This window comes from Cystoisospora suis, assembly GCF_002600585.1.
Source record: "Cystoisospora suis strain Wien I chromosome Unknown contig_6607, whole genome shotgun sequence".
NCBI lineage: Eukaryota > Apicomplexa > Conoidasida > Eucoccidiorida > Sarcocystidae > Cystoisospora > Cystoisospora suis.
The window spans coordinates 524-17,683 of NW_027159394.1; the positions used below are offsets into that span (position 1 = coordinate 524).

At 55.1% G+C, this 17,160-nt stretch overlaps 3 protein-coding genes across 3 annotated transcripts in view; 2 read left to right on the top strand and 1 right to left on the bottom strand.

Annotated features, from left to right (window-relative positions):
- CSUI_010059 (rtr1 rpap2 family) overlaps window positions 1-6,620 on the top strand; it is a 7,138-nt gene extending 518 nt beyond the window's left edge. Inside the window, exons 1-4 of the mRNA XM_068070166.1 lie at window positions 1-191; window positions 366-810; window positions 1,605-3,537; window positions 4,020-6,620. The exon at window positions 1-191 is cut by the window's left edge and continues 518 nt beyond it. Of these exons, the coding sequence (XP_067917856.1) occupies window positions 2,014-3,537; window positions 4,020-4,661 (2,166 nt within the window). The 5' untranslated portion in view covers window positions 1-191; window positions 366-810; window positions 1,605-2,013 and the 3' untranslated portion in view covers window positions 4,662-6,620. The remainder of the gene's footprint in view (window positions 192-365; window positions 811-1,604; window positions 3,538-4,019) is intronic.
- CSUI_010060 (rna recognition motif-containing protein) lies at window positions 6,360-11,665 on the bottom strand. The gene is made up of 5 exons (XM_068070167.1): window positions 10,323-11,665; window positions 9,597-9,720; window positions 9,398-9,441; window positions 8,954-9,190; window positions 6,360-7,247 (listed from the first exon to the last, which is right to left on the bottom strand). The coding sequence occupies exons 1-5, from the start codon at window positions 10,460-10,462 to the stop codon at window positions 7,133-7,135; spliced, it is 660 nt and encodes a 219-aa protein (XP_067917857.1). The 5' UTR covers window positions 10,463-11,665; the 3' UTR covers window positions 6,360-7,132.
- CSUI_010061 (deoxyribose-phosphate aldolase) lies at window positions 11,401-14,703 on the top strand. The gene is made up of 3 exons (XM_068070168.1): window positions 11,401-12,242; window positions 12,849-14,160; window positions 14,583-14,703. Exons 1-2 carry the CDS (start codon window positions 11,811-11,813, stop codon window positions 13,356-13,358), a joined length of 942 nt encoding a protein of 313 aa, XP_067917858.1. The 5' UTR covers window positions 11,401-11,810; the 3' UTR covers window positions 13,359-14,160; window positions 14,583-14,703.
- Window positions 14,704-17,160: the final 2,457 nt, after the last annotated feature.

Here is a 17,160-nt window from a genome sequence, read left to right on the forward strand (position 1 = left end):
GCACCAGGAGCTGCCATGTATCTCTGACCCAGAGCCAGACCTTGGGAGAAACGGGGAAGCTTTGTCTCAGCAGAAGAAAAAGAAACACGTGAAGCTCACATGGGCGTCGGAGGCGAAGCACAGGAGTGAGCAGAGGGCTCCGGCTCTCGGGGTGAAGAAGACATCTGTCCAACAGCAGCGGCGTTTAGCAGGTGAGAGAGCATGCGACCTCTGCTTTCCAACCTGCTGCGTCCTCAGAGTGTTGGTTTTCCGTGTACACCCGGATCCTCGGCCTGCTGTTTGTGTGAAGATTTTCCTTATGTGTTACGCACGCCTACGAACATTCACTTCACGCTCCGTGCTAGTGTTTTGTTTGTGAGACCCAGCTGACGTCGCGACCCGTTCGGAAGCAGAGGGCCTGACTCGGGTTTATGCGCCTGCTAAGACCGGTGTGCTCAAATTCTATGTTGCAGAGCAGCAGGTGACATTCCAGAAGGCCTGCGACACTGCTCGCTACCTGGTGCAGTGCCGCCTTATTCTGCACGACGCCGTCTCTCAGGACAACACGGGCATCTGGAGAGAGGCACCTTCAGCTTGCGACACTCTCCGAAGACAGCTTCGGTCGTTGTCCGGTGACTACGAACCTCGCGAAGGTGGTGAGCCGGACTTTTCGGGCAACACCCGGCATGACGAAGTCTCCTTTCTTCTCCGTAGTGCCGTGGCTTTCCTCAAACCGGAAGAATTGAGTGACGTCGCCCTAGAGCGCCAATCGCTAGGCAGATGCGGTTTTTTCCTCTGCTCGGAGGCCTCGGCCAATCGGCAGAAGCCAAGGTAACTACTGCGGGGGGTGCGACAGGGTGTTTTCTTACACAGCTAAGTCGTAGCCAGACCTTGTATGACAATAGTAAAATTTTTTTTATACGTGCTGTCCAGCTGCTCTGGGGAGCGCCGTTGTTGAGTTGTATCCGCCTCCGCGTTCTAGCACGGAAACAGCGGTCGGAGGGCGCGACGCTCGCGGGCAGATCACCCGGGCAGTTCGGCGGCAGTGCCATCACGGCAAAAAGCATTGAGGTGGGACATCAGTGCACCGTACCGGTGTGGGCATAGAATAAGTACAGACCCGTCTGCGAAACCGGTTGGGGTCCAATGAAAGTGATCTGTGCTGGCGCCGATGCTGATTATATATGCAGTACTCTGCGTGGCATTTCCTGCGTAGCACTCCTCGGGCAGGAGTATAGGACGCTGTAAAACCGGAGACACCAGTGTTCCGGAACCGCGTGGATTGCGGCGCCGTAGCCCCGGTTCTGGTCGCTTAGTTCTGCGCTTGTTTTCCTTGTGCTTGTGTTTCGAGAGGGCACAAAGTGTATTGTCCGGTAGACTCACCTGGAATCTGCTTGGCGTGGCATCTCCTGGTGGTCTCTCTGGCCACTCTTGCTGCTGAAAGTAGCTGGGCAAGAAGAAGTAGATTGTGTGTTTCTTCGTAGACGTGCTTTGTATGGCCTGCCGTTCAAAGCCTCTGTAGCAGCGGCTCGCTGCTGCGCTGCGCGCATTCCACTTACTCCTCACACATAGGTTTAACAGCCTTTCTGCCTGCGTCCTGTGCGGTCTTCTTGTCTTACCAAAAGTAGCCTGTTCGTGGCGCGACAGTGGCGGCTGGACCCCACGGCGCTTCGCGATCGCGACAGCGACAATCCGTTGCTCTTCTGCAGTAAAGGATGTTATCAACAACAAAAGCAGTTGGAACGACTGCAGACCGAGCAACAACTCTACAGGCGTCCACAGGTTCGCTCGTGGCTGGCAGAAGTGGCACTGCGGTGCGTTCGGGATTGCTGGCAAGACGTGGCCAACCGTGAACCTGGAACTCTCAGTGTTGGAGCACCGCAGGGTGACACCGTTCGCGGGTTCATTGAGAAGACAAAGCTGTTGTTTCAAGGCCGGAGTGCTGACGGGAAGGCTTTCAGCGGCGACGGTGTTCTGCTCGCGAGCTCGGCGCCTGGCGTGCAAGCAGATGACTGCGCTCTGCCCCGGAGGCGTATGAACGTTGCTTCGTTCTCGGCTGCGGAGAAGACAGCGTCTCACGCGGTTCCCAACTGCGAGACTACATCTCACGAGCGCGCTGGTTCATCAACACGAATGAAAAAGAACGAGCAGGGAAGTAGGAGCCGAGTCATCCCAGTGAAGTTGGAAGAAGAGGCGACCACAAGTGACGACGGTGAACGATACCAAGAAACAATCGAAGACAAACAAGAAGTGCCGTGTGGAGGCAAGAACTTCAAAGAAGAGAACTCTGTATCGCAGCAGCAGCGCCAGGGTCTGGGCAAAACATACAAGTCACACCTGGCGAAGAGCTCTAGTAGTTCGCGGAGGCCTGTTTCGGGTGTACACGAGCGGGGTGTTGCTAGTACCCAAAAACCTTCAAGGTTTCATTTGCCGCATCTGCCAGCGGCTGTGGATCAAGTTCTGCTCCTCGACTACAGCCAAGGTGAGACGGAACCTCCAACGGAAAGTCGGAACGCCTCTCAGGAAAGACAGACAGAAGATGCAGGACAGAATACAGACGGCAAAGAAAGTGCCCTGGTGGCGACGGGTGGCTCAAGAGCTGGCAAGACCGACCAAGACGTACACAAGGAGAATGCGGCAATATGCGAAGACAGAAACGATTTGTGCCGAACTGTTTGCTTGCATAACCAAGTGGATACAAGAAGCAGAGGGGCGATTCTATCACAGTGTGGCGGCGGGAGCCTAGGCAATTTCGAGGGTGCAGCAGAACTGCAAGGCGGCCGTCCGCGAAGCACCGAGGGGCATGGCTCCGTCGCGGAGACTGGTTTTCGGCAGTCCGTGCCGGATGCACCGGGAAACGGTAAGAACTGTCGACTACTAGAGGCCGATGCAGGTGTGAAGAGTGATTCAGAGGAGCAGGCTGCATGTGAGCCGCCAGCTAGGCCCATAGCCATAGTGGATCTCGAGAAGAAGAGTGAAGAAGGGTTAGCTAAGGACATCAGTGAGTTTTTAGACTTCTCGGACGACGAGCCTACAGACTTCCCCGATACGCACTTGCAGAACAAGGACTTGGGAAATGGTAACCAAAAGGGTCGTGCACGGCATTTGATTCCGGGGCCGCCGACCACAACGGATGCCTCGCAAAATGCCCGCTACTCTCTAGGGGTGCCGGGCGCCGCGCCGAGCAGTGTCGGGTTGGAAGTTCAACGCGCGTATATGCGTCTCTCTGATCTGGCAATTGTATGGGATCTGCTTGGGTCCTGGAGTAGGGCAGAAACGCGAGACGTTTTACTTTGGATTCGCTCGGGCCGTGTGAAGAGAAGGACGGATAACACGGAAGAGTCGGTGTCCGCTGCCTTTCCAGGACAGGCCCAATGTCTTGATGGAAAACTTGCAGATAATCGCTCGGCGGAGGCTGCAGCAGCTGGGGCAGTAGAATTGCAACAGCAGCGCAGCGAGCAACTGGCTCAGGCACTGTTGCGGGCACTACCGAGCTCGCTTCTGGAACACTGCGGCAGAGATGTTGCCGATGTCTGCAGGACTTTTCGGATTAAAAGGGTACGTGCCACCAAGCTTCAACTCGCCAAGCTTTAGCTCGCCTGTTTGCGAGGGTCTGACTTGCAGGGACAGAATTTTTCACAGAAACCAGTTGTCACCTGCCGCCTCTGAGCACATTTGATGGCATGCCTTCGTACTCAAAGATGTACGTATAGTTGCCAGACTACTCCATTGCAAGTGCCGGACCCGACAGAGTCTTTCAGCCTGCACGATCTCAGGAGACTCGCACATTGGAAATTTAGCAGTGGTATTCGGGATTTTAGGGCTTGTGCGTCCTGTCGCCGCGAAGCTGCACTAACATTCACGGCCGCCAGCAGGGTAAGAACCCTGAGTCTGAATCAGGCTATAACTGCGCCATCTCGCGACGTATCCGAAATGCGACAGAGCTTTTGCCCCTCTGTCTCGTGTCCCCGAAGTCTCGTTTTTGGCTTCCACTGTCTTGTTTCTTAGTTTGTTTCTCCGGCCTTGGATATTGTGTACAGGCTTTACCTCCTCTGCCGCCGTCTCTGTGTCGCACCTTCCTTGCTGTCGTCTTTCTAGCGCTCCACGGCTTACGTCGAAGCAGCACTTCCTCCGCTAGCAGTACCCGTGTCAGCTGCGGCGGCGCCACAATGGCCATGTCGGAGGATCCTGGCTGCGTTGACACTGTCGGAGTTCGCGACTGGGTCAACCGCGCAGACAAGGACGACGGCGACATTGAGTGCGGCGTGCGCCTGTTTATTCGAGGTGCGATATCTGATGCCGCGTCGAGGTGTTCCAGGGTGCAGCGTGGCGACACGAGGGGCGACGCCAGCAGTCACCGGTGTACGGTAGGGCCGAGGCCGACACTTGGTAGCGCGCAGGAAGACAAAACGGCTGAGGTGTCGCTTTTGCATCCACCCGGGGCGATGCCGGCCCCAGAACAGCGCATGGCTACGGGCGTGGGACCGGCGATAGGGTTTTCTGTCGTGAGCGCGGTGAGGGAGTGCGACATACAGGCAGAGCAGGAAGGCAGACTGGGAACGCGAGGGAGCAGGTTTGATACCAACAGTTCAGTCGCCACTGATGGGGACGGGGAGACGGTGGCGTGGTGGTGGGCAGGGAAGTGCCTTGCTATTCTTTTCGGTCCGCTGGTCGATGCGTGAGGGCCGTCCGCAGGGCAGTGGAATCCCGTGGCTTTCGAACCCCTCTCGGGCCGTCGCTTGAAGATACGACTTTGTACAAGGAAGGCAGTGTCAGAACGTCTCATCTAATACCGTCAACCGGGTTTCGCGGTACGTCGTTTTTGTTTTTGTTTTGGAATCGTTGCCGCCGCTAATCGCTCCGCGCTCCGTTGACTATCTCCCCGGCTGTATCAAGCTTCTTCTGTGCACGAGAGCTTGCGGCGCCTCCTCGGTCGCGGTAAAGACTGTTACACGACGGCTGCTCCCGGGCCTTCCACAGGGTGGTAATATACCTCCAAAGCCATGCATTACTATCACACGTGAAGCGAGTGTTGCGACTCCATCTGCTACACTTAGAGTTCCTGTTCAGAGGCAGGTTACGGCTTCGCATGGGTGGCAGGCGTCGCTGCGCGCCGCACAGTAAGGTGCTACGGACGCCGACTAGAAATCCTTACGGGGAACAGGCTGCCCTGTTGCGTTGGTATTCCTCTTTGCAACAGACAGCACGGGGGGTGAATGTCATTTCAGCTGTCCTAGAATAGAGGGGGTGCTTGGGGATGCCCTGGAGCTCAGACTGTGGAAGGGTTTTGCCAGCCTCCGCGGGGACTGATTCTTTGTTGGTCGCCTCGCCTTCCCAGGCCTCCGAGCTCCCGTTGCTCCCCTTTAATCCGGCAGTGTCGGCTCGCTGTTTCTTTTACTTGGTGAGCAGCAAGGTCTACGTCTTACAGCCCTGCAGTCTCTGTCATTTCTGCGGTGCACACTCCGGTTATCAGGAAAGGCACGCGGTCTCACAAAGTGCTCACTGCTTGCTTCCGTGCTGTGCCCTGCGTTCAGAAAGTGGGTATGATAGTATGTCGCGTCTGTGTTATTCGACACGGTCGCTCGCGTAGTGTATATCCGTGGGCTGGACTTTGTAGAAAACCAGCAGGCACATTCAGCCTTCCGGCGTCTTTGCCCTTCAGTGTCAGCTTGCCAGCTGGGGCTTGTGTCTGCAGCCGTGAGCATCACAGGCTCAAGAGAGTGCTGCACCCGCAGACACGCGATACCTCTATCGGCAGGTAGCGGGCATCTGCATGCCACGTCCACCCTGCCTCCTACCAGCGAGAGGAGGAAACCCTGTGGTATGGACTGCTTGCTACATCGATGAAAGAAAATCCGCGTACGCACTTGCGTCGCTTGTTGGGCCGCATGGGCGTTGTAGCGTTCATGGTGACGCTCACGTGCGTGCCCGTCACAAGTGAACGACAAACGTGTGGCGTAGAACTCTCCATCACTCAAACTGCTTTCTCACTCTCCACGTCACACACGGTGTCCTGTGCCTAGCCTCGAAGCCGGATTTACTGTGTCCTGCCGCCGCGGGAAGCATTCGCAGAGGGCCAACTCGACACATCTGGGCGCCCATTAGCGCACCGGTACTCGCCACGACCGGCCTGACACTGTGCCTAGGGGGGCTGTCGCCAGCAGACACGCATTCTTTCTCAGGTTCGTCGGGCTCCTCTGCAGGAAGCAGCGCAATATAGAAGCTCCTTTGGGACAATCTCCTCGCTTCATGATCGGAGAATAGCGATGGATAACGAGGAACAGCAAACGGTTGAATCAAGTTGCCACAGCTGTCTATAACAAGGATGCGAAAGTCTTTGACCACTCCACTGGAGACGCGCGTGCACACTTTTCACACACGCACGCGATCAACTCAAACAAAGAGAGGCCGGCCCCACCGCTCGCCTCGATGTTTTCTGTCCAGGCTCGGATCACCGCCGCGTCTCTAAGCTGCGGGTGTCACTTTCCATAAGGGCCCCTTTGATTCTAAAATCGGCGCAGGGAACTGTGGAAACACATACAGATTGATGTTGACGCCTCCGGCGCAGATTTGTGAGACAGAGAAATACAGCGTCGACCTCTGTTCGCCACACCGATTCCAACAACAGACAACCTCCTCACTCCAACTGTCCCCCCCTTCTTTCAATGAAACCTGTTTGGTATCTCCGTCGTCCCGCATCCCATCCTGTATGTATAGGAAGGTCATCCATCCCCCTTCCAAAGATAAGTACCGGTGCAGACCGGACGTTGTAATTCACGAAGACGTGATTCGGCATCAGAAGGAAGGACAAATGAACATTCACGTAGATTGTGGAGGACTCTGACTTGGATTTCCTGAAAAACACGTAACCCAACATGGCCCCCACAGCGTCTCAGGCCAGCGACGGTCTGGTCAGGTACAGATCCCTGAAATGACTAGAGCGTCCCCCAAAACAAGATTCGCACGTTTCTTAAGTCTTCACCGCACTAGCCCGGGAACGCTCTTGCTTGTCAAACATGCTCGCGGATTCCCGGTGGCAGAAACTTCGAGAATTCCGACAGGGTTCTCCGACTCAGAAGTTTCAGACACACGCATGTTTCTGCCGCCGTACACAGCTAGTCTTTTTTCTTTGTACAGTTGCCACGGCGGCGATTTATCGAGGAGAGCGCGACCGGCCTCTGTACGCCCTGCCGGGGTAGCCATCGTATCCGCCATGCCCACCGTAGCGAGAGCCGCGATCATAGCCTTCGCGGCCGCGGTACCTCGGGCTGCATAAAAAACACAGCACACACAGCGTCGAGATACTCCGCCATCGCTCTGGAACAGTAATACTGTGCGCTGAAGACAATAGTTTGACCAGGTGCAGAACAGTGTCGTTTGGAGAGCCCGAGAAAAAATGCGGAACCCAATCTCGTTCACCAGCATTCGAGAGCAAGACCTGGTACACTCGCACATACGAAAGAAACCGAACGACTGAAATAACTGTAGGCTGGGTACGATCTGTTACCAAATTGTCAGCCTCCCGAACTCAGGCCGAAACACCGCATCCGCGGCGGTTGCCACAGAGTTCTGCGGTGATCCACCACGCCGTGAGAAATATTTCTGGGGGAAACCGTTTTCTTACAGGGGTAACTCGGGATGAGACTTGATCGGTCTTCTCCCTGATAACACTTGTCTCCTCCCATCTTTGGCTTTATCTTCGCACTGTGCTGCTCCAACTCACTTCGCGACTTTCTTCCTTGATCTACTAAATTCATTAGATCCTCGAGATTGTCTTCCGTCTCTAACGTCGTGATAACACACATCCTCACTCTTCAATCTTCTCTCACTCTCTGTACCTTTCAACTGATGTGATGCGACTCTTCGGTTGTGTCGAGATTTGCCGGCACTCGTGGAGCCACGATTACATCATCGTCAATAATCTTGCTCTAGTCTTCTGCAGCCCATACCCCTTTTTGCCTCTCCTTTTCTGTGACACCAGCGACTTCTTCCGCTAGTCCACTGCACGTCTTGTTCATCGTGTGAAAAAAACCACTACATCCCGCGCTGTTTCATGTAGTCAGACTTGCCAGTACTGCATTCGCCTAGCTTCTTTCTCTACCTTTCTGCTCTCTCTCGGTCGCCGTCCCTGAGTCTTGCCGTAGAATTAGCCTGACTGCTGGCACGCTTTGTCTAGGTTACTCCTGTGGCCATCAACACTCGACCGAACTTCTCCTACATCAACTCTGTCTGACCTCGAAACTGTGTTAGCTCTGATCGGCTGTCGCACGCTAGGACACGGTCTTGTTGCCCTCGTACTGCGGCTGGTGTTCCTGCCTTCCGCCTCTGAACATTGAGAGTCACGGGCGTTGTTTCTACGACCAGAATCCGACCTCGGTCACCGGCCTGCCTCGTTCTCTAAAGTTGTGCTTTGTTCGAAAGATCTGTGTGCGGCTCCTCTGATACCTATCACTGCTGACCACGCTCGAGTGGTGCTCAGCACCGAGCTCGGAGTCGCTACTCAGCAACCTTACCCCTAACTGTCAGCTCTAGCGCCACATCTACGCGCCTTCCTTGGAAATACCGTCTTGCCTTTGCTAGAGATACTGCATGCCCCATCATTCTATTCCTGAATTCCTGTGTCTCTGCACCAGACTCCGTGGAGTCTCCCTGCCTTCATCATCCTCTCTCCTCGAGACTGAAACTTCTACAGTATACCTAGCCCGCCCCGGCGGCTTGGAGCAACAACCTCGACAACTGAGCACTCGAAAAAAAACCAAATGTACCTGCCTTCTGGGTCCTTTTGAGCCGTGTCCTGTCTACACTGAGCACCCCTGCGCAGCAGTGCCGTCCCCCCCCCTTAGTGACTAAACACAATGGACTGAGCTCGTCTTTAGCCTCGTGAAACTCTCTCTTTGGCTGTTAGGTGAGAACATGGCTCCTTTCATCGAATCCGCTTCATCCGCATGCAACTCTTCCCTGTTGTAATCCGTACTCGTAGTCTCGCGGAGAATAACTTCTTCTTCTGCCTCCTCGGGGCGACCTGCTCCGACTTCTTCCTCCCACGCCTCGTCCTGGCATCCCGCCTCTGGATGGCCACATTCCAGCCGGACGAATACCGTCCGTCTCTGCATAACGGACGTCCATTTCACGGATGTCTCCGGGAACATAGCCGCGACCACCCCCACGATAGTCCTCTCTTCGACGCGGCGTGTATCCTCGACCCCCAGGTCTAAAAATTCACAACAAAAAAAAAGAAAATGGCAACTATGGAGTAAGAAGGAATCGCCGCAAGCCGTCTGCGGAGAAAAAACCTGGCCATAAGAGACCTTACCTCGCCCTCTCCACCCCAAACCTCGAGCAAACGCCCACCCGCGGAATTCTCTATGATCATCAAGTATGGAACGTCATTCCTTCGTATACCAGGTGCGGAGCTCACCCTGTTCGCCGCGCCTGCTCCAAGTGACGTCGCATTGTTTCCGGCTGCACGATACAAGGGAGAGCACATACGTAGGGAGAGTGAACCATTTAAGGCGTTGGGGAGCCCGCTTAGGCGCACCTTGCACACCAAAGTGCTCGCTCGCCTCCGGTTGACAAAGAGAACGCCCATTGTCGGTGCAGAACGCAGAAACACGTACCGATTTCCGGCGGTCTTGCGCGATTATCACCGAGATTTCGTTCCCGTCAATAAATGTCCTGTCCATCTCCCGCATGGCTTCGCGCGCCAGAGCCTCGTCGTAGAACTCAACAAAGCCGAAACCCCTAAGTGGAAGCAGGAGAGGGTCCTCACAGAGGAGCGTATGCGATCCCCGCAGTGATACTTCTGTTTGACAGCTGCCTTTTCATCTCCGCACTAGTGAATAATATGCTAGTACGGTCGGACAGGCACTTGCCTGTACACACTAGCAGACGACAATGTAGGAGCTGAACCCAGCTGCCCCAAAGAACGTCACGTTCTTAATTGCTTGTCTCCCTGCCGGCTACGTCAGCACCATGACCGAGCGATCTGTTTTTCGTCCAGGCAAAAGTGCACCTCAGCCATCTACTCTAAGAAAGCAATTTCCCCTACCCAGTGCTTTGGTATTCATCATGAAGCGGCGAATAGCCGGAGAGAGTTCCGCACCCTGGTCCCCCCAGTCACAATGGAAAGTCAACTGCGGCAGTTCGCATGGCGTTAGCATTTCTCAGCGAGCGACAAACTTGATATGCAGTGTCTCGCCGTCACAGGCAGGCCATGGTTGTTCAATCCCAAGAGAATCCTAGAGAACAAATCGAAGACACTAACGAGACTACACTCCGGTATATCTGCCACCTGCTGCAGATTTCCTCCTGGGCTAATGACACTCGCCTGACCCTGACCGTACCGAGGCCGTTTGGTGAAGTGATCAAGAGGAAGATAGACATCTCGAACACGGCCAAACTTCTCAAAAATCTGCCTGACCCTCTCTGGAGAGGTGTCAAAACAGAGGTTTCGGATCAGCAAGGAGCATCCGATTTTCGACATTTTAGCTGACAGCCTCCGTAGACAGTCTTCAAGAGCACCCACACTCCGACGGGGGTCTCGATCAGCGAAAGAAACAGAGGCAAACTGGATGAGATGCGACCCCAACTGGCCTGGCGGTAGTCCGAGTTATGGCCACCTGTAACGGACGCGAAACTCGGTATGCAGGGAGCGAGCAACGCGCCTAAAAAGTGAAGAACCGCCCCCGCTACAGCAATCGCCGGAGGAATCACATTTACTGTTTTCTGGCGGAGTCGCGGGTGCAATCCTCAATGGCAAAGAAAGGCGAATACCGCCGCATACGTCGGAAGGTGAATCGCACGTAAAACGGAGGGGCCGAGAACGGCACTGCCCGCAGCAGCTTCGCACACTCCGCTGGAACTTCACTTTATGCCTTTCTCGATGGTTGCCGCACACGAAAAAACAGAGTCACAGTCTGCTCAGAAGCTGTGCGCCTTTGCCGCTTCTGTTTTTCTTGTCCGCCAGCCACACCCGGTACCATTCAAGTGGTCACTCTTCAGCGGTCTTCACGAAGAGTGGAGACAAGGGCTGACAGGTAAGAAAGGTTGGGGCTCAGACACAACGAGAAGGCAACAGTCCTTTTTCCACGGTTACTCTGAGCGCTACTCGGAGACTCCACGGCTTCGTTTGCAGGCTCCTGAAATATTTACGCCCAAGTTCACCTAGCGCATGAAAAATCCAGTACCGAAGGGTCTTGGTGGAGGCATGCGGAGCAATCAAACTTCTTAGAAAGAGACCCACAAGCAAGACGGAAAGTAAACACAGCTGCAAGCTCGCCAGAGAGAAAAAACGGCATGGGAAGTGTTTCTGCCCCTTCCCGCCTCCATGACCGGGCCGCAAGAACTCTACAGTACAGTCAGCCCGAATATAAGCCAGGGGCCACGCCCCTCAAAGAGGACACAGAGAGTGGCAGGGAAATACTTGCCAGTCTCGCCCGCACCGTGTCGATAGAATATTGTGAGCGTAGCGGCTGCCGAATCGCGGGTACCTGGTAGACACTCACTTCGAAGACTGCTGCAAGGAAATGTAGATTCTTGGTTCTATTTCCGAACATCCCGGCAAACCTAAGTTCACATGCAAGGGAGGCCACCCCTAGCGGTTGCTTCTCGAATGCACCGTAACAGGGAATCTCTGTCGTCTGTCTCTCTGTGGAACAGTGGAGGGTAGCCAAGATGCAGGAAGTATAGACAGCTTTACCGAGAGCTGATTCCGGTTCGTCACATGGCCGTGTCCCGGTTCGCCTTTGTCCTCCTCCGGTAGCTCGAGCTTTCCGGAGCGTGCATGAGCGTGTCACGCGTTCTGGAGCGTATACCTATCCGCTCCTTTCTTCATGGAGTGCGCGCCCCGGCTTGGCATGGCACACTTTCATGACCCCTGCCGAGCGTACGCGGCTCGCCGGGTCATTTCCCTTGTGGACGCGACAGATCTTGCAGACGACTCGTCAACGGAGACAGTCAAGTGTGTGTGCTCCCTAGCGCTGGACTCTCCCCGGGCTGCGGCTGTGTGTGTGTGGCCACGCTTCGTGAAGTATGTTAAAAACGAACTACCGCTTCACCTTCCCGGTGTTGCGACCTTGCCCCTAGCTACGGTCTTAAATTTCCCTGGCGGCAAGGGGGCCCTGGACTCCGTGAAGGCTGAGGCGGCTCAGGCGGCAGCGGATGGCGCAGATGAGCTCGATCTCGTCGTCGACTGGGAACTGCTCAATAGAGACCCAGAGGATGGAGAGCAAGCACTCAGAAGACTTGTTGCTGGTGTCCGAGAGGTACTGCTCTGCCGCGAAGTCGCAGTGTTACAGCAGCTAAGACTACAGCGTGGTGACTGCTGGCTCAGTATTGCCGGGCCCAAACCTCATCCCATTCCGTCATTAGGTAGAGCGCTCAGCGTTAGTAGACTACACTGCTCCAGGGTGGGGGGCTCTTCTGACACAGGGTTCAGATCGCACGGCTGGACTTCTGGGGGTGTTCCAGCGCTGCGCTCTGCTGCAGGTATGCCTTCTGTAGAGTAGCACGGGAGAAACTTTTTCTCCAGTCAGGGGGAGGAGGCCAGCCCAGTTTGAAGTCGTATCGCCTCACTCTTGTGCGTTCCCTTCAGCCTGCTGTGCAGAGGCTCTTTGCTGGCTCGGTGGGTACTCCAGGGATGTGTACACATGGAGGCGGATGTCCTGCAAGTTTCTTCTGTTGGTCTTCATACAGCTGACCTCCTCAGTTCCCCGTGGCCACTGTTTCCGGCCCCGGTTTTATACGCAACGAAAGAGACAAACACCTTTGTGGTCTAGAAAGCTCTCGAGTGATGCGGTCTTGTTCTGTTCAGTTACGCAGCTACACACTAGGCACTCGTGCTGTGAATCCTCCGCTTGTCGTCTCCCCAGGTTTCAGGTAAAAAAGTTTTGAAAGTCATTCTCGAAACAGGAATGCTGAGAAGTGACCTACCTGGTCTCGTACAGCGCGCGAGCATGGCAGCCATGGAAAGTGGCGCTGACTTTCTGAAAACTTCTACGGGGAAGGTTCGCGTCAACGCGACAATCTCGGCGGTCCAAGAGATGTGCATTGCAATCAAAAGATTCAACGAGCGCCAACCACCCGGATCAAGGCAAGTTGGTTTGAAGGTTGCGGGAGGCGTCAAGACTCTGAATGCAGCAGCCGAGTATTTAATAGTCGTTAGTGACCTACTAGGTCCCGATTTTCTACGACAGCAAACCTTCCGAATCGGTGCGTCGTCTCTGCTGCTTGGTGCCAAGAACAGTCTTGAAACCGTCTTTCGATCAGACGACCTGTCGCCAGGCAGGTGTGGCGACAATCCTCCTTGTTTGGTTCACGGTTCCGCCGAAGCTGCCAGCAACACTGCGAACCGACAGAGCACTGGCCGAGCGACGCGTTGATTGTTCTGCAAGAAGACCTGGTAGAATCACTCTCAAGCTGTTCGCTCCCAGCAAGTGCTTCCGAGGTTAGCGGCCGCGGACACAGCAGCCACGCCTCGTGTGTGGCATGGACAGCGCCTTCAAAGAGAGGGTTTGCCGCTGTGACCCTGAGGTCTGAGTGTGCTGGATGCTGTTCGGCCATGAGTGATAGCTTCTGGGTTTGGCATAAAGGCAGTAAAACTCTAGAGAGCAAAGACACTGCGTGTGGCAGGTTATTCTTTGCGCCGACAGTCCGTAGTATGGAAAGCCGCTCGCCGCTTCTTTGTGTGTGTATCTTTCATTTCGTTCGTGGCAGCCACGCGTCTGACCCGCGGAGTATGCTGTCTGCTCCTTTCTTTATTTGGTGGAAACTGATAAGGTGATAAGGCTCGTACTCCGCAGTCGGGAGCCATCCACCGACGTCCTTACAATGAGCTGTGTGCGGTCTGAGGGCGCCTAGCCCTCTCTTCGAGTTCGTGCAGCGTGCTCTCCTTTCTGTGTTGGGCGGCGGCTGCATTGTCGCAAAACAGCACATTCGTTTCTGACCCCGGTGACCCAGTAAATGTCTGCGCCCCCAGTCAGCCGCGACCGCCGAGTTCCGGCTTTCTGCATCTTGAACGAGCTCCCGCTCTCCGCATCTCTAACGACTCCCCGCTCTCCGCATCTCAAACGACTCCCCGCTCTCTGACGACCGTCGAGAGAGTAAGGGGGGGGAGAGCGTCCTGCGTCACAAGTCATCATGTGGTGGTACCGGTTTCGTCGTGGACTCTGCTCTGAACGTTGAGTAAGTAGTTAGAGGGCCGGGGCGGCAGAATCTTCTCCTGGCTGGCTTGTGCTCGGCCGGTCTCCAGCTGCTGTTTTCGTCGTTCAGCTAGCCTGATAGCCAGCAGCGCATGGGAGGAGTGGCGTAAGCGCGTTCCCGGTTTAGCCTCATAACCAGCGACAGGTCTTCTGGACACAGCTCTAAGCCGTTTGTCGACACTCGGCGCGCTAAAGTATCAAGGTCCTGAGTGGGCCGCTGGTGAAACCTGAAGTTTGCCAGCCCAACATGGTTGCACTGCAAGTGGCACCGCTGTGCCTCGCAGCCAACCAAAAAACAGCTCAAAAGGGCTTCACGTTCACTTACTGCACACTTCTCGAGTGTATTCGCTGTCTTTGCTCTTCTGAAACAGAGGCCCGTTTCTGTGTCTGTATGCACATTGTTAGGAGGCCCCAGGAAAGCAGGAAAGAGGGATTACCGGTCTCCACGAGACGACGGGAAGGTCTGGTAGCAGCGCACAACAGTTTCATGAATCTGCTTCCTCTGCAGGCGGCCTCAAGCAACCGCAGTTTCAACAGTGGGGGTCAGAGCAGTGCGGGCATGGCGAGGGTAGCGGCACCTGCTACTGCGGTGTCCGTGTAACAGACGCACTATCGTACCTCGGGATGCTGCGTGGGAAGTTCACTCTCCTTCTTCTGCTGTTGCTCCTGCCGAGACTTTTCTCGTCTGAGGCTGACTCTGCAAACGAACCGTCCAAGCCACAAAATGCGCGGCTTCGCATTATGACACGGTGCCTGCACCAACAATCCAACTTGAAGTCAGTGAACGCTACGGAGGCGAGCTTGAGTAAATCGTAGTGACGGAAAGTTTCGTCCGCCCTAGGGACCTTTGAATTCCAGGTCTCTCGCTTCAAGCCGACTCCGTACCAGAATCTGTCTGCATTCGTGGCGGGACGAAAAGCGTTTCCTAACAGCACTTCGGGACCGGCCAGTCCTCGCCACCTTGTTACCGGCACTTCGCCAAAAAAGTATCTGACCTTCGCTGAGCCTCTCTCCGGATTGCCTCTGCCTTGTAATTTGCTTCTTCCTGCAACACCCGCCTTTCCTCCTCTTCAAATGCTGCAGAGTATCAAAAGTGAAGCGGAGACTGCGGTTCTATCTCCAGAAGTACCCCTGCCGGGAGTACCGGGAACGGTCGTGTTGTCAAAAAGCTCCTAGGCGTTTCATGCTGGATCTGCAATGTCTCCTAACAGAAGCTCGACGGCCGGGGCGGAAGTCTGGCAGGAGTCGTAGAGGAACGTGTTGGCCGAAGGCGAAGCAAGATGCTGCGTTAGAGGCGTCCCCACGGTGCAGGGCGAACGTGGTTGCAACAAAGCAGGAAGCCGTCCGGAGCATGCCTGCACTTGGCAGGGGATTGCTTTGAAACACCTCTATACCTAGCGCCTGGACAGTATTTCTTAGCCCACGATCCCAAAATATGACTTATTTGGGGGTTAAGCTGCTGGCCTGCAGGTCTTCTTTTTCGACGTGCCTTTACGCTGCTTCCACTCGTTGATCAGTCGCTTCTTTTCTTCCGCTTGGGCTTGTAGCGCCGCCTGCGGAAAAGCACACGGTGTGCGCTGGCAGCACCAGGACGGCTTTTTTCGGCTCCCTCGCAGTAGTTTTCCTTCTCCGTGAAGCCACAAACATGGTCAGGTGATGAGGAAGTCATACGCTTGGCCAACGTGACGGAAGAGGAGGCCCCTAGATCCTGTTGGACTGCGAGTAGCTAACCGACGCGCCCGAGCATCGCACGATCGAGTTCGGAAGTGGTGGGAGTCGGTCCACAAGATTTTTCCCGTGTACACACCGCTCTTTCAATAGGAAGAAGCTATGCCCAAGCATCATCAGAGCCATCTCGTACACGTGAGGATCTCTTCCGTGCGACTACCCAACAACCTACGGTGTTGTTCTCTTTCCAGTGGGTTGCTATGAGGCGCGATCTCTGAATCAAGCCGGTGCTGACTTGTTTTTTCTTCTGGGCTTCTCGCTTCAGCTTTTCCAGTTCCGACACTTCAGCCTCCCGTTCCTGGGCTTTGTCGAGCTCGAAGGCCTGCTTCACCTCCCTATACCTGCGCACGACATCGCGCTTCCGCGATTCCAGCTCGGTGTAGTCCTTGTGCCACTGTAGGTGGGCCTGCAGGTCGTCTTTTGAAATATGGGGGAGCATCGTCTTCAGGCGTATGATAAGGGCCTGTCACAGATGCCGATGCCGGTTTGGCATGAAATGAATTGTGCCACACCGGCAGATAGCCAGCACTCATCCATAAGGCCAGAAAAGATTGATGTCGGTGAGGGAGTGGCACTATCCTCCCTGAGTGTGAGTTGGACGCTTTTTGTACTGGAAAACTGTGGCTCAGATGCTTGAGTTTGTTTCGTGCTGCATGTTACCTCGGCAAACCCACTTTGGGCAACGTCCGACGAGCGACCCTTGCAATACGCAGCCCAACCGAATTTGGAGAGTTGGGTGGGTGTGCGTCATGAACATTCAAGGACGCGGTCCCCTTCGAGCGTGAACGATGGTAGACCAGCAGACGCCGAAGGTAGTCGAGCCAACAGATGTGCTAGCCAGGCAAGCTGCAGCTTTCTGTCAGTTGTAGTCTCTGCGCTCTCCAGCGCAAGACTGGGGCGCTTGCAGAGCACTCCCTGTCTCTTGTAGGTGGCCCTCGTAGTAACACCGAAGCAAGAGAAAAGCCCCAAGCAGGAAAGAGGCAGCCTTACTCTTTCGTCGAGATGTACAGGCGAAGTGTTGACAATTTTACAGAATACTCGATGGTCGGACTCCTCCCAGTGGCCCTGCAAACAGCGGAGAACTTCAGAGGGATAGATGACGCATCAGAAACGGTGTTTCCTGATAAAAGAATGCGTTTCTACGGGTCGTGTTTTCGATCAGGTGCCACAGAGATGAGCGGCAGGCACATCTTCCAGGAGTAGACGAAGCAGTTCTGATGACATCTCGAAGGTGCTTACGATCATTCACTGCTCT

Bases quoted from the DNA above. Each gene is read 5' to 3' on its own strand.
- CSUI_010061 (XM_068070168.1), top strand. From the start codon at position 11,811: ATGGAGTGCGCGCCCCGGCTTGGCATGGCACACTTTCATGACCCCTGC. The intron at 12,243-12,848 runs GTACTGCTCTGC...TCGTCTCCCCAG, and splicing joins TTGTTGCTGGTGTCCGAGAG to GTTTCAGGTAAAAAAGTTTT.
- CSUI_010060 (XM_068070167.1), bottom strand. From the start codon at position 10,462: ATGTCGAAAATCGGATGCTCCTTGCTGATCCGAAACCTCTGTTTTGAC. The intron at 9,191-9,397 runs GTGAGCTCCGCA...GTGAATTTTTAG, and splicing joins GAGCAGGCGCGGCGAACAGG to ACCTGGGGGTCGAGGATACA. The intron at 7,248-8,953 runs GTACGGATTACA...TTTTTTATGCAG, and splicing joins TATTCTCCGCGAGACTACGA to CCCGAGGTACCGCGGCCGCG.